The sequence below is a fragment of the Cervus canadensis genome, chromosome 14 (genome assembly GCF_019320065.1).
Source record: "Cervus canadensis isolate Bull #8, Minnesota chromosome 14, ASM1932006v1, whole genome shotgun sequence".
NCBI classification, from domain to species: Eukaryota; Metazoa; Chordata; class Mammalia; order Artiodactyla; family Cervidae; genus Cervus; species Cervus canadensis.
This window is the reverse complement of record NC_057399.1, coordinates 62,650,079-62,666,893: the sequence shown is the minus strand read 5'-3', so window position 1 is coordinate 62,666,893 and position 16,815 is coordinate 62,650,079. Positions and strand designations below refer to the sequence as shown.

Here is a 16,815-nt window from a genome sequence, read left to right as displayed (position 1 = left end):
AGGAGGAGACGGGATGACAAAAGATGAGATGGTTGGATGGCATCGCGGACTCTGTGGACATGAGTTTGAGCAAGCTCCTGGAGTTGATGATGGACAGGGAAGCCTTGTGTGCTGTAGTACATGGGGTCACAAAGAGTTGGACATGACTGAGTGACTGAACTGAACTGACTGATGATTGAAAATGGAGAGGGAGGGGAGACATTGAACTGACCCAGAAAGGCTTTGCTACATCATGCTCAACTGGAAATAATTAGTTAAAAGTTTAGTAAATTGTTTCTAATTAGCTCATAATTTAAAGAAGCACGTGCTGCTTTTTTCATCAGCATACTAGCCATGGAGAACTTAAGGAAGAATTGGAAGGAAAGCAGATTTATTTTTGTCACCATCTCCTATGCAGTTGCCCATACAAAATTCCCACTATATCAAGGCCTGGCTGTCAAGCCACATTCGTATTTGCTTAGGCATGAATAATAATTAAAGTAGTTTACATAGAGATGAAATAGTGTTTGCATTTTAGAAGAGATGTTAATTTAAACAGTTTCTAACTGACAGATATAAACATTTAATATTTGAACAAAAGATGGGTTGTCTAATTGTCTAATGATATATGCCCACAAACTGAGTGTCTGTTTTTATATTTAATTAGCATTGTAGCCACGTAGATCTCTATCCCAGTGGTCTTCATAAATAGAGCTTGCCTGGGGAAAAGTACTACACTAAACCTCAGAAACTGTAAATGAGAAATAGAATGACCCTCCTTTGCTTCCTAGAGTGAGCAGTTTTCAGAGGTTTTGGGGTGTTTTTATTTGCTTTTTTAAAAATTCTTGTGTGCATGATGATTGATAAAATGAATGATTTACAAGGATAGTTATGCAATTTGTTGACATATATTCATCCACATTTTGAGAATAGATTCTTTGCAGTGTGGGAGTGGGTAATTTAAACCTAGATAATTTGGAAATTATTAGTAAATGCATATAAGCTGTTTACTTTTTAAAATTTATTTTTATCATTACTTCTGCTTTTGTTTTCATTCTGTAGATTTTAAAACAGTTTACAGATACCTTCTGTTTTAAAATTTTAATACATTAGTTTGTGACTCTAAGATTTAAGGACTTAAAGAAGTCTTCAGTACCATTATTATGATGAGTATAAGTCTTGAGTATCACTTAATACCTATTCTATTTTCAAATTTCTATGATTGGGTTGATGGAAAATTAATTGATCTAAGAAAGAAATGAAAATTTTTGTTTGAGCTAAACTTGAGGTTTTTAACCAGGAGGAGCATGTCAGAAAACTCTGAAAATCGTTTGGTCCACACACAGTTATATCACTACACTTCTTCAGAGGTCAAGACACATTTATATCCAGTGTTTTTGAGACAGGGCTATACATCAACTAACAGATTATGGTAGCTTACACAATCCATATCTGAGAGCCATGTGACCTCTTTTCAAGAAAGAATGTTATATTTAAGGTGTTGTCTTAGGAGAATGTTGCCATTTGTGGATGAGGGGAAATTTCTACTGATGGGAAAGGTTTGGTTGATGCATAAGGCAGATAAACTATCAACAGTGGGGAGAGGGGAGGCCAGAGGGCAGAGAAAATTTTTTATGTTTAAGGTTTTCTTATCTTGGTTTAAAATGTGAATTTTACCTCACAGTTGACTCAATTTTTCCCGTTAGTCAAAACCCAAAGTCCACATGTTGCTTTTGGTTAGTATTGCTCAAATTTGTTTTACTCTGAATACTAATGTAGTATGTGGTTCTCCTTTTTATCCTCTCCATACGATGTCTTTGAGGAATAGGGGTCATTTTTTCTAAATTCTAGATTTTGTGGTTTAAGAGACCAGAGAAAAACCGTTATTTTTCCAAAGAGCTCCTTCCCTCTCACGTGCATTTTATTGAGGGCTTATTATAGTGGGTTGTACTATTTGGAGTACATCTCTGAACAAAACAGATTTTAAAAATCCATTTCCTTCATGGCATTTATATTTCCAGTCTAGGGGAGGTAGACAGTAAAGGAAGTTTGTTAGACATCTTGTAGAAAACCATAGCAGATAACAAAGGAAATAGGGAAGTGTAGGACCGTGTTGGACGTGTCAGATGTGTGACTCAGTGCAGTAGGACCCAGGGAGGGTGGAGAAGAGGATCAGTTTACATTTAAATGGTTGCTCTGGCTACCTTGCAGGAGATGAAGTAGCTAGGATGAAAAGCTACTCTATAATTGGTTCAGTTACAACTCAGATGGGACTTGAACCCACCTCTGTTTTAATTGAGATCCCACACCTAGGCTCAGGACTTAATGAAGCTTGGATTCTTAATGCTGTGTCACAGAAAGAATTCAGTGACAGACAGACTGAATCATGTCCAAGTCTGTGACCCCATGAACTATAGCTCTCCAGACTCCTCTGTCCTCCACTGTCTCCTGAAGTTGGCTCAGATTCATGTCCATTGAGTCAGTGATACTATCTAACCATCTCATCCTCTGCTGCCCTCTTCTCCTTTTGCCTTCATACTTTCCCAGGATCAAGGTCTTCTCCAGTGAGTCGGCTTTTTGCATCAGGTGGCCAAAGTATTAGAGCTTCAGCCACAACCCTTCCAATGAATATTCACAGTTTCATTTAGGATTTCATTTAGGATTGACTGGTTTGATCTCCTTGCTATCCAAGGGACTCTCAAGAGTCTTCTCTAGCATCACAGCCAGAAAGCATCAATTCTTGGATGCTCAGCCTTCTTTATGGACCAGCTCACATCCTTATATGACTACTGGGAAAACATAGCTTTGACTATACAGATCTTTGTTGGCAAAGTGATGTCTCTGCTCTTTAATATGCTGTCTAGATTTGTCATAGCTTTCTTTCCAGGGAGTAAGTGTCTATTAATTTCATGGCTGCAGTCACTATCTGCAGTGACTTTCGGACCCAAGAAAATAAAATCTGTCACTACTTCCACTCTATCCCCTTCTATTTGCCATGAAATGATGGGACTGGATGCCTAATCTTAGTATTTTTAATGTTGAGTTTTAAGTTTTACACTCTCCTCTTTCGCCCTCATCAAGAAACTCTTTAGTTCCTCTTCACCTTCTGCCATTAGAGTGGTATCATCTGCATATCTGAGGTTGTTAGTATTTCTCCCTGCAGTTTTTATTCCAGTTTGTGATTCATCCAGCCTGGCAGTTCACATGGTGTACTCTGTGTGTATGTAAGTTAAATACGCAGGATGACAGTATATGGTCTTGTCATGCTCATTTCCCAATTTGGAACCAGTCATTACATGTCTGGTTCTAACTGTTGCTTCTTGACCCGCACGTAGTTTTCTCAGGAGACCTAGTTGATTCTAACCAGTTTATGTTCTATATATCCTAGGCTGTGCCATTCTTCTAAAGGTTGTGCCCTCTACCCTCCGGTTTCAAAACCTTCTTTAAAGGTTGTGTTATAATAAAGATCTTCTTTTGTTTTAATTGTTTGGTGCTTAAATGGTCCTTTTTTGTTTTTAAAATTTTGTAAAATGCTTTCTGTTTTGCAAATGTCTTATTTAAGTGGCATTTAAAACTACTTATTATTAGTTGTTGCAAAAATCTAGAAATTTACAAGTTTGGATTTTTAATAACAATTGTTCTTGGCCTGAAAATTTTGAAAATTTTCAAAGCAATGAAAAATTAGAAGAATAGTAAAATGAATAGTCATTCCCTTCATCAAGGCTCAACAATTAAGAAAATTAAATTTTGTGATGTTTGCTTTAGAAAGTATATATGTACCTTCTTTTCTGATAAATCATTTGATAGCCATAAGTTGCAGTACATTAATGCCATATGATTATCTAATATATATTACATATTCACATTTTTTCCTCTTGTCTCCTTTTTATCCATGACCCAGTTCGGGATCCCCCATTTGGTTGTCATGACTTGTCTCCTTTAATTTGTACTAGTCTCCTACCTTTACTTTGGTCTTTTATGACATTGACATTTTTAAGGAGACCAGGCCGGTTATCTTATATATGTCTCATAATCTGAATTTGATCATTTACTCATGGTTAGATTCTAATTAAACAATGCCAGATATGCTTTTACCTTTTGAAGTATGAAAAGTATGGGAATAATGGGGATTTTTACAGAGTCTTTTGTAAATATCACTTCCAGTTATTACAAAATGCTGATAAAGCACTTGACCTTGTAATAACCATTGTCACAGAGTCAAAGAACATTAATCCAGTAGACTTTTAGATTTTATCTCCAGAAGTCATAAACTGAAGAAAATTAGCAGAATAGGCACAGTTTTAAAACAAAAGAGAAACAGAAAGTTAGATTTTGACACCTTTATATATCAAAGTGTATTTTCAGATTTGACCTAATCCTTATTGTTCCTCCCCCAGCTCCTATCATTTTAAATCATCTATGCTGCCCCTGAAGCTTTTTAGTGTTGACTCCCTGTCTGCCTCTCATGCAACAAGGGCAACTTCAGACTTAGGCCAAATGGCTAAGGAACCCATAATTAGTGTGTTGCAGAATATTCAGGTCCTGGAACCTGAGTCTCTTGAAGAACCAGTTGATTTTCTACCAGAGTTCCAGGGATTTACATTGACAGCCCAAGTAGAAAGTCTGTAATCTTGCCATCTTCTGTAAGGGAAGATGAAGAAATCAGGGATACCACAGAATGAAGTTTTATCTTAAATAATACCAGTTCAGTTCAATCACTCAGTCATGTCTGACTCTTGGCGACCCCGTGGGCTGCAGCATGGCAGTCTTCCCTGTCCATCACCAACTCCCAGAGCTCGCTCAAACTCATGTCCATTGAGTCAGTGATGCTATCCAACCATCCCTTCCTCTATTGTCCCCTTCTCCTCCTGCCTTCAATCTTTCCCAGCATCAGGGTCTTTTCTAATGAGTCAGCTCTTCGCATCAGGTGACCAAAGTAATGGAGCTTCAGCTTCAGCATCAGTCCTTCCAATAACTTTCAGGACTGATTTCCTTTAAGATTGACTGATTTGGTCTCCTTGCAGTCCAAGGGACTGTCAAGAGTCTTTTCCATCACCACAGTTGAAAAGTATCAATTCTTTGGTGCTCAGCTTTCTTTATGGTCCAACTCATGTATCCATACATGACCACTGGAAAAATAGGTAGGACCTACCCATATTAAGCAGTATGTTTATACAATTTGTGTGTGTTAAGTACCATTTTAGGATAATGGGTTTCTTTTACCTGTTTACTGTTTTTCATGATAATTTTCCTCTTTTTTTAGCTACAAGGCTTTGGCCGACCAAGTGTATACCATGCTGCTGTTGTCATCTTCCTTGAATTCTTTGCATGGGGCCTATTGACAACTTCAATGTTAACTGTAAGTATTGCTGAACCAGGTCCTTGTTTATGAGAGCAGAGACATCCTTAAGTATATAAGCTATATATATAGGTATGTGTTTGAGAGTAGCTCTTGACAGTAATTTAAGACTGTGTAATTGTGTTGTTTCCACTGTAGACTGTGAACCACCTGCAACAAAATATCTGCTTATTAAATATTCTTGGGTAGCAGGACTACTTCCATTGAACCAAAATCTTGGGAGTGCTTGTGTGTGAACTCTAGTCTGCATAGTTAGGGAAATCTTTTGGAAGTCCTAGAGGAAAACATTGCAATGCTTTGTTGAAGTTTGTAACTTACTTAGTATGGGTGTAACAGCCTTTGAGTTAAGAACATAGTAATAAGAGATTGGTAAGTACTATATAACAGTGACAGTGATGAATGAAAGAATGAAGAATTTCCATTTTTGGTAGCTGACCTATAGCCATTTCTTTGCAGAGACCATTTAATCCCTTAGCAAGAACTTGGAGGTTTGATATACGATGTGGTTAGAGGGAAGGGAGATGCTGAAGAAAAGATTGGGGTGCAAACTCTAAGTGCCTAGTAACTACTTAACACTCAGTTTTAATAAAGGTATTTTTTAATTGGCCTTAAAGAGTTGAGTTGTCTTAAATTGTTTTATAAAAGTGATTGTTGGTTAACTCTTCCCGATGACCACTTTGCCTTACCAGAGAATCCCTTTGGATCCAGGTAAGCTTTGTTCCCAAATTAGGTTTAGAAAATAGAGACCATGAGAGGGTGGCTATTACCTTTACAGTATTACCTATTATATAGGTATTACCTATACACTTTTTAAAGTTTCTCATTCTTCTTGCACATTTAAAATTACTTCTTGGATGAAATAGTAAGGTTAAACTGCCTGTGTTTTTAATCCTCTGTTTTATTCTTTTTCATTGCATTGCCTTTTTCTTCATTAATCTTTTACTGTAGAAGGTTATTGGTTAATGAGGGATAAGTGGTCTCCATTTCAAGTTTCATGAGATCCTGCCTGCTGTGTTCTTCACTATGTCCCTAGTGCCTAGGGGCTGCCTGGGACACAGGTGTAAAACGTGCATTTTCTTTGAACAAATGTATGTGTTACAGGCACATGTGTCTTGAATGATTGCTTTTCTAAGACATATTTTTAATATAAATATAGACACACCAGTCTGTTCATTTTAACAGGCTGTTATAATTTAATTTTTACCAAATGTTTTCTGATTTTTTTCCCCCCCAATGTCTTTAGGTTATAAAGTTCAGAGTTTCAAAATAGTGCTTTTCTGATGCAATCGGTTGTCTATACTTGTAGTTGTTCAGCGGGCTTCTCAATGTAGAAGTTATTCTGTAACCATTCTTTATTTGGTAAGAATTCAAATTGAAATGAGGAATACTTTAGTGTTTTTGATATCCTGTGAGAAATTCTAAAACCACCTTCCAGACATCTGGGGCATTTTGACCCTATACCAGATTATCAGTCAGTCAGTTCAGTCAATTCAGTCTCTCAGTTGTGTCCTACTCTTTGCGACCCCATGATGAAACACATCACACCAGGCCTCCCTGTCCATCACAAACTCCTGGAGTTTACCCATACTCATGTCCGTTGAGGTGGTGGTGCCATCTAACCATCTCATCCTCTGTCATCCCCTTCTCTTCCTGCCTTCAGTCTTTCCCAACATCACGGTCTTTTCAAATGAGTCAGCTCTTTGCATCAGGTAGACAAAATATTGGCGTTTCAGCTTCAATATCAGTCCTCCCAATGAATACCCAGAGCTGATTTCCTTTAGGATGGACTGGTTGGATCTCCTTGCAGTCCAAGGGACTCTCAAGAGTCTTTTCAACACCACAGTTTAAAAGCATCAATTCTTCGGCGCTCAGCTTTCTTTATAGTCCAACTCTCACATCCGTACATGACCACTGGAAAAACCATAGCCTTGACTAGACAGACCTTTGTTCGCAAAGTAATGTCTCTGCTTATTAATATGCTGTCTAGGTTGATCATAACTTTCCTTCCAAGGAGTAAGCGTCTTTTAATTTCATGGCTGCAATCACCAACTGCAGTGATTTTGGAGCCCAGAAAAATAAAGTCAGCCACTGTTTCCCCATCTATTTGCCAAGAAGTGATGGGACCGGATGCCATGATCTTAGTTTTCTGAATGTTGAGCTTTAAGCCAACATTTTCACTCTCCTCTTTCACTTTCATCAAGATACTCTTTAGTTCTTCACTTTCTGCCATAAGGATGGTGTCATCTACATATCTGAGGTTATTGATATTTCTCCCAGCAGTCTTGATTCCAGCTTGTGCTTCCTCCAGCCCAGTGTTTCTCATGATGTACTCTGCATATAGTTAAATAAGCAGGGTGACAGTATACAGCCTTGACGTACTCCTTTCCCTATTTGGAACCAGTCTGTTGTTCCATGTCCAGTTCTAACTGTTGCTTCCTGACCTGCATACAAGTTCCTCAAGAGGCAGGTCAGGTGGTCTGGTATTCCCATCTCTTTCAGAATTTTCCACAGTTTATTATGATCCACAAGTCAATGGCTTTGGCATAGTCAATAAAGTAGAAATAGATGTTTTTCTGGAACTCTCTTGATTTTTCGATGATCCAGCAAATGTTGGCAATTTGATCTCTGGTTCCTCTGCCTTTTCTAAAACCAGCTTGAACATCTGGAAGTTCACAGTTCACGTATTGCTGAAGCCTGGCTTAGAGAATTTTGAGTATTACTTTACTAGCATGTGAAAAGAGTGCAATTGTGTGGTAGTTTGAGCATTCTTTGGCATTGGAATGAAAACTGACCTTTTCCAGTCCTGTGGCCACTGGTGAGTTTTCCAAATTTGCTGACATATTGAGTACAGCACTTTCACAGCATCATCTTTTAGGATTTGACATAGCTCAACTGGAATTCCATCACCTCCACTAGCTTTGTTCGTAGTGATGCTTCCTATGGCCCACTTGACTTCACATTCCAGGATGTCTGGCTCTAGGTGAATGAGCACACCATCGTGATTATCTGGGTCGTGAAGATCTCTTTTTATATAGTTCTTCTGTGTATTCTTGCCACCTCTTCTTAATATCTTCTGCTTCTGTTAGGTCCATACCACTTCTGTCCTTCATTGAGCCCATCTTTGCATGAAATGTTCCCTTGGTATCTCTAATTTTCTTGAAGAGATCTCTAGTCCCTCCTTGTCTATTTTTCTCTATTTCTTTGCATTGATCACTGAGGAAAGATTTCTTCTATCTCCTTGCTATTCTTTGAAACTCTGTATTCAAATGGGAATATCTTTCCTTTTCTGCTTTGCTTTTCGCTTCTCTTCTTTTCACAGCTATTTGTGAGGCCTCCTCAGACAGCCATTTTTCTTTTTTGCATTTCTTTTCCATGGGGATGGTCTTGATCCCTGTCTCCTGTACAATGTCATGAACCTCCGTCCATAGTTCTTCAGGCACTCTTGTCTATCCGATCTAGTCCCTTAAATCTATTTCTCACTTCCACTGTATAGTCATAAGAGATTTGATTTAGGTCATACCTGAAAGGTTTAGTGGTTTTCCCTACTTTCTTCAGTTTAAGTCTGAATTTGGCAATAAGGAGTTCATGATCTGAGCCACAATTAGCTCCTGGTCTTGTTTTTGCTGACTGTATAGAGCTTCTCCATCTTTGGATGCAAAGAATATAAACAGTCTGAATTCAGTGTTGACCATCTGGTGATGTCCATGTGTAGAGTCTTCTCTTGTGTTGTTGGAAGAGGGTGTTTGCTATGACCGGTGTGTTCTCCTGGCAAAACTCTATTAGCCTTTGCCCAGCTTCATTCTGCACTCCAAGGCCAAATTTGCCTATTACTCTAGGTATTTCTTGACTTCCTACTTTTGCATTCCAGTCCCCTATAATATAAAGGACATTTCTTTTGGTGTTAGTTCTAGAAGGTCTTGTAGGTCTTCATAGAACTGTTCAGCTTCTTCAGTGTTATTGGTTGGGGCATAGACTTGGATTACCATCATATTGCATGGTTTGCCTTGGAAACGAACAGAGATCATTCTGTCATTTTTGAGATTGCATCCAAGTACTGCATTTTGGACTCTCTTGTTGACTGTGATGGCTACACCATTTCTTCTAAGGGATTCCTGCCCACAGTAGTAGATATAATGGTCATCTGAGTTTAATTCACCCATTCTAGTCCATCTTAGTTCGCTGATTCCTAGAATGTTGACGTTCACTCTTGGCATCTCCTGTTTGACCACTTCCAATTTCCTTTGATTCATGAACCTAACCTTCTAGGTTCCTATGCAATATTGCTCTTTACAGCATCGGACCTTACTTCTGTCACCAGTCCCATCCACAACTGGGTGTTGTTTTTGCTTTGGCTCCATCCCTTCATTCTTTTCTGGAGTTACTTCTCCACTGATCTCCAGTTGCATATTGGGTGTCTACCAACCTGGGGAGCTCATCTTTCAGTGTCCTGACTTTTTGCCTTTTCATACTTTTCATGGCAAGAATACTGAAGTGGTTTGCCATTCCCTTCTCCAGTGGACCACATTCTGTCAGACCTCTCCACCATGACCTGACCGTCTTGGGTGGCCCCACACGGCATGGCTTAGTTTCATTAAGACAAGGCTGTGGTCCCTGTGATCAGATTGGCTAGTTGTCTGTGATTGTGGTTTCAATCTGTCTGTCCTCTGATGCCCTCTCTCAGGGCCTACCCTCTTACTTGGGTTTCTCTTACCTTGGATATGGAGTATCTCTTCACAGCTGCTCCAGCAAAACGCAGCTGCTGCTCCTTACCTTGGATGTGGGGTAGCTCCTCTGGGCCGCTGCCCCTGACCTTGGACGTGGGGTAGCTCCTCCCATCTGCTCCTTGGACGTGAGGTAGCTCCTCTTGGCTGCCCTGACTTGGACGTGGGTAAGCTCCTCTCAGCCACCCCTGCCCCCTCGAGCAGCTGCTGCCAGATTATCAGATCCCTTTTAAATTTAATTGATTAGCTAATGTGCCCCAGGGGCCTAGTATATCTTCTTTCTTACTGCCCAAAACAATTTTCTTAGGGTTTCTGTGTCCCTGTTAGACCCTGGAATGCAATCTTAGAAGGCAGCTAAAATGCTCTTTTTGCAGATTCTGAGCAGTTTTACTTCTTGCAAAGGTTTGGTGAGGAATACAGATTTGCTAGTGTCACTCTACAGTGTCATAGACAAAGTATTGCTCAGTTAATGAAAGTGAAAGTCTCTCAGTTGTGTCCAGTTCTTTGCAACCACATGGGCTATACAGTCCATGGAATTCTCCAGGCCAGAATACTGGAGTAGGTAGCCTTTCCCTTCTCCAGGGGATCTTCCCGACCCAGGGATCAAACATTGTAGGCGGATTATTTACCAGCTGAGCCACAAAGGAAGCCCATGTTCTCTTGCTTTTTCTAAGCTTTTGGTGTTGCTAAATTAAGCTAAATGTCTTTTACTTTCCTGTCTCCTCCAGATTTTACCATAGTTTTGGTAACTTTGTGTCTTTCTTTTTTTTTGATGTGGGAGAATTGGTTTCCTTTTTTTGAAAAGAAAGATTTGCTCTGGCATACACCCTCCACTTTCTGCCTTTTCTGGTTGGACAGAGAAGTGATAATATTAGGTTGTTCAAAAAGGAAGGGGCAAATATAGGGTTTGTTTCATGACAGCTGGAGTTTGTTATTCTCTTCCTTTATGATGGAGTTTATTGAAGTCCAGTTTCCAGTTTTTGGAATCTTGAGTCTGTCATCTGCCTTGGTATAATTTAAGGATGATCGTTCACGCATATTCCTTCCCCCTGCCCAAACTTCTGCTGTAGCTAGTAGATAGCAAGCACTCTGTTCTGTTTCCAGGGCAAGAGAAAGTCCTGAGATCAGAGTTTGGAGATACAGAGCAGTATATACATAACCATATTTTGTGCAGTGTGACTGCATCCTAACATTCATTAGGACTGTTTTAAGTAGTGTAGAACAATTTATGTCTTTAAAAAAAATTTTTTTTTGTTTTGTTTTGGCTACGTCTGGTCGAAGTTGTGGCACACGGGCTCTTCATTGTGGTGTGTGGCCTTATCTGTGTTGGTGGCGTGGGGGCTGCAGAGCACGTGGACTCTGTCATTGTGACACGTGCATGCGTCGGCTTAGCTGTCCGTGGCATGTGGGATTTTAATTCCCCAACAGGTATTGAATCTGCATCCCTTGCACTGGAAGGCAGATCCTGAACCACTGGATCACCAGGGAATTCCCAAGAATTTACTTATTATTTTCTCTGTGGGATTTGTTGCCTCTCTTGTGTGGCCATGTCCTAGCTTACAGCTTTAGTTTGTTAGTTAGGCACCATCAGAAAGGTCTCCACCCCTAGTATACTGAAGCAAAACCACAAAGGTGGCCTTACACAATGGCCTTAACCTCCCAGTAGTACTATTAGCTCATACATAAAAATGACTTCTCTCTTATCTTACATTCCTGTTTGATATTCTACCCTCTCACCAAAATATGTATCCTTTTAGAGTGCCTGATCTCATTTTAATGTAAATAAAGTACTCTGCTTAAACTTCTTTAAATGTCTTAAAGTATATTTAAACAGAGGATGTATTTCAATAAAGATATGCTTAATATTAGTTCTTTTGAATGAAGAATTTTATTTTTTGCAATTTGCAGATTTTCTTTTGTAAGCTCACATTTCAGGAATCCTGCTAAAAATTCGAGGACTCAATATTTCTTCCTACCACCCCATCTTCTCTCTGTATGGTGATTACTAATCCAAAGAATGCTCTTCAAACACTTTGCTGCCACATTCAGTTTTCCTATACCTTCTTACTTACTCTCAACATATATGTTCATATAACAGACATGTAGCCTATCTCATCAGCTCCACAGTCCAGTCCTTCTGCTTCCTTTGCATAACCAGTGTTTTCTCTTGAGAAGTGAGGTGGATGGGTGAATAGAGCTGTTTGTCAGGCATTTTGGGCAGAGTACACAGGCACTTTGAGGCATGATTTGCTCTGCACTTGAAAAGGAAGTAAAGTTCTGACTATAAGCAAATTGATATTGTTTGCTTTCTGGATTCATAAAGTGTTCCAGACTCATCTTATATGATTTTGATGATTTCCTAATGGTGTTTTTGACCATAGTATCCAGAACCTACTGAAAGGTTGCAGCTGCAAGCCATGAGCTACGCTGCAAATCGTGACCTTCGGAGGAGAGGATCTTCATCCAGGGTCAGAGATGAGGCTTGATCACTTGAAGCTTTTGTGTAATAAAGTTTTATTGAAGTATAAAGAGATAGGCATAGGCCTCTTCTGACATAGGCATCAGAAGAGGGCAGAAAGTGTGCTAGTTCTGGCTAAGAGTTATATGTCTGTTAAAGGATCATCTCAAAACTGAGAGTTGTATCAGGCCCCTCTCCCACAACATGCATTTTGAGATAGCATTGCACAAAGTGAACATCCCCGGCCATAAAACAATTGACATGAATCTTAAAGGAAGGCAGATTTCCAAGCAAATACATAGTTAAAAGAAAACTTTTTCATTTTGTATAGAGAAGGAAAAACCAAAAAAAATCCTCCACTTGCAGTCTATTTCCTCCATTTGGGGTTCCCTAGGCTTCCTGCCTGTTACCCTCTCACTACCCTTTTGTGTGTCATATAATTATTAAAGTAAGTACCGCTCACTAAAAGTACCGGTAATACGTGGTGTATATTTGTGTGCTCAGTCCCTCCATTGTGTCCAACGCTTTGCAGCCCCGTGGACTGTAGCCCACCAGGCTCCTCTGTCCATGGAATTGTTGCAGGAACGGGGACCCCTTCCAGGGCCCAGAAGTGGTCTCTTGTCTAACACTTGGAAATGAATTGTCTGAGACACATATGCTGACAGAGAAAGATTTTCATTGGGAAGGGGTGCCTGGGTGGAGAGCAGTTGGGTAAGGGAACCCAGGAGGACTGCTCTGCTGCTTGGCTCGCAGGCTCGGGCTGTATGGTGATGGGATTAGTTTCCGGGTTGTCCTAGGGTAATCATTCTGACTCAGAGCCCTTCCTGGTGGCGCACACATTGCTCAGCTAAGATGGACGCCAGCGAGAAGGATTCTGGGAGCTGGTTGAACATGTGGTGTCTCCTTCTGACCTTTCCTGAACTCTTCCGGTGGTTGGTGGTGGCTTTTTGGTTCCGAGTTCCTTACCGGGACCTCCTGTCTTAAAACAACTCATGCAGATGGTTACTGTGGTACCTGGCCAGGGTGGGTGGTTTCAGTCAGTGTGCTTCCCCTAACAGAATTTTCCAAGCAAGAATACTGGAGTGGGTTGCCATTTCCTACTCTAGGGGATCTTTCTGACCCAGGCATCGAACCTGCATCTCTTGCGTCTCCTGCATTGGCAGGTGGATTCTTTACCACAGAGCCACCAGGGCAGCCCAGTATATTAATATGATGACATTATATTAATATGATGACATTATATTAAATCTTTACCTTCTTTTGCACAGCTGACAGTTACCACGTCTTAGCTAATCAGATGCAATGACCTTTGTTTGGCATTTATTTCTGTCTTATTATTGTTTGTTGTATGTTGTAATCTGTAGCATGCTTTTGTATCTATAAACTTGTGAATGCTTTAAAAAAAATGCTGATTTTCAACTTATCAAGTTAATATAATTTTAAGAAGAGTTGACATGAAAATATCAATGCAGGGTAACTGTTGGTGGGTCTCTTTGTCTTAGAATTTGGTATATAAAATATTTAGTGCGCATTCTAGATTTTTTAATAATTTTTCAGCACTTTTTATATATCATTATATTGCTTTCTGGCATCCATTACATCTGATGGGAAGAGAGTTGTTAGTAAGTATTGTAGTTCACTTGATGTCAGGGGGTCTGTAAACTATGGTCCACAGGCTTAATCTGGCCCACTACCTGTTTTTATGTGGTCTGTGTACTAAATTTTTTTTTTGTTTGCATTTCTAAAAAGTATGCTTTTGGTCACACATGAAAACTGTATGAAATTCAACTGTAAAGTTTGCTTGGACCACAGCAGTGCCCAGTGAATGTGAAAGCTTTTGTTCTACAGTGGCAGAGTTGAGTAGTTGTAACACAGACCATCTTACCTAAAATGTTTATCTTATATTTATGTTCCTTTACACAATAAGTTTGTTTGTCCCTACTATAAGTAGTAATTCATTTTCTTTTTCGTGCTGCTTTAGAGATTTTATCTTTGTCTTCAACAGTTTCTGTTATAATGTGTCTAGGTGTGGATCTGTATTTTGTTTGTTTCTTATTTGTTTTTTAGCCATGTCTTGCAGCTTGCAGGATCTTAGTTCCCTGACGAGGGGTTGAACCTGGGCTTTGGTAATGAAGGTGCCGAGTCCTAAGCACTGGACCGCCAGGGAATTCTCTTTCTGGGTTATATACTTGGGGCTTGATTAGCTTCTGAGGTCTGTAGATATACATGTATGTATATATGGCTTCCCAGGTGGCACTTTTCAAACCACTGATGCACTTTTGATGCAGCAATCCATTGATGCTTTTGAACTGTGGTGTTGGAGAAAATTCTTGAGAGTCCCTTGGATTGCAAGGAGATCAAACCAGTCAGTCCTAAGGAAATCAGTCCTGAGTATTCATTGGAAGGACTGCTGCTGAAGCTTCAATACTTGGACCACCTGATGTGAGGAACTGACTCACTGGAAAAGACCCTGATGCTGGGATAGGTTGAAGGCAGGAGGAGAAGGGGATGACAGAGGATGAGATGGTTGGATGTCATCACCAACTTGGTGGACAGGAGTTTGAGCAAGCTCCAGGAGTTGATGATGGACACACCTAGTGTGCTACGGTCCATGGAGCCGCAAAGAGTCAGACACGACTGAGTGACTGCACTGAACTGAGGTGGCGCTAGTGGTAAGAACCCACCCACCAGTGCAGTGGATGTAAGATATACGGGTTCATTCCCAGGATAGGAAAGGTGCCCTGGAGAAGGAGCTGGCAACCCACTCCCACATGTGTGTGTGTGTGTGTATGTGTATATATACATATTTTTTTCTAATCAAATTTGGGAAGTTTTGGCCATTATTGTTTGAAATATTTTTGCTGCCCTTTCTATCTTTCCCATTCGGGACTCTAATCATACTTGAATTGTCACAGGTGTCAAGGGACTTGGAAGTGAAGTTCATCCCAACTGCGCCACCAAAATTTTCACTTTTTCCAGAATTTTACCATCAGAATTTTCACTTTGGTATGACAGAACAGAAGGTCAGCAAATTCTGTCCTAATAAAACTGGACAAAACAATCACAAACAACCATTTCAGTACAACCAGAGGCACGCAACAAACTGAGGAGCACTTACTTATTAAGCTATTCAACTTCAGGCAACAACAGTGGTTTTGCAGTTCTGAGCTGTATCCTTCTGTTAAATTGTAGCTGCGAGTGTAACAGTTTCTGAGTTCTGTGACTCTTTTTGGCAAACCACAGAAATCCATTCTATTGTTGATGAACATTTGGGTTCCCTGTGTTTGCCTATTACACATATTGGTTTTATGGTATTTCCTGTATATGTCTGTTGGTGAATGTGTATACGTTTTTTTCTTCTTTCTACCTAGGAATAAACTGCAGAGTTTTGTTCAATTTGCTGTATACTGCCAAAAGTTTCCAGAGTGGTTGAATCAATTTACCCTCCCGTAAACCAGACTCTACATCTTCACCCACAATTGGTATCTCATTGTTAATGATTCCAGTGTGTACAGTGTGGCCTTATTTTCCATCTTCCTGATGATCAATGAAGTTAACGTCCTTTATATATATTTGTCTTGTGACTGTCTTTGTGAAGTGTCAGCTCAAGTATTTCATCTGTTTTAAATAATTGTTTTGTCTATTCTTTTCTTATTATGTGTAGGATTTCTTTATATATTCTGGATATGTTTGTTTTCTTTTCTTTTTTTTACATGTATGTATGTTTGTTTTCCCTTCATGGATCACAGCCTTGCTGTGTCAAAGGGGCTTGTGTAACTCCATGAATTTATGAGCCATGCACTGCATGGCTCCTCAAGATGGACAGGACATAGTGAAGAGTGCTGACAGGACGTGGTACACTGGAGAAGAATTGCAACCCACTACAGTATTCCTGCCTGGAGAACCCCAGGGACAGTATAAACAGGCAAAAAGATGTGACACAGAAGATGAGCCACCCAAATTGGAAGGTGTCCAATATACTACTGCAGAAGAGTGGAGGGCAATTACTGATAGCTGCAGTAAGAATGAAGTGGCGGGTTGAAGCAGGAATGACATTCAGCTTTGAATGTGTCTGGTGCTGAAAGTAAAGTCCAATAAATACAATAAATATTGCATAGGAATCTGGAATGTTAGATTCATGAATTAAGATAAATTGGTTGTGGTTAACTAGGAGATGGCAAGATTGAACATTGACATCTTAGGACTCACTGAATGAATGTGAACAGGAATGGATGGATTTAATTCAGATGACCATCATATCTACTACTATAGGCAAGAATCCATTAGAAGAAATGGAG

General features: G+C 39.8%; 1 protein-coding gene across 3 annotated transcripts in view; it reads left to right on the top strand.

The window, feature by feature from the left end:
• MFSD14B (major facilitator superfamily domain containing 14B) overlaps positions 1–16,815 on the top strand; it is a 122,068-nt gene that overhangs the window by 33,748 nt on the left and 71,505 nt on the right. For all 3 annotated transcript variants that reach the window (XM_043486676.1, XM_043486675.1, XM_043486677.1), the window contains one exon: positions 5,243–5,338. In XM_043486676.1, coding sequence (XP_043342611.1) covers positions 5,243–5,338 — 96 coding nt within the window. The remainder of the gene's footprint in view (positions 1–5,242; positions 5,339–16,815) is intronic.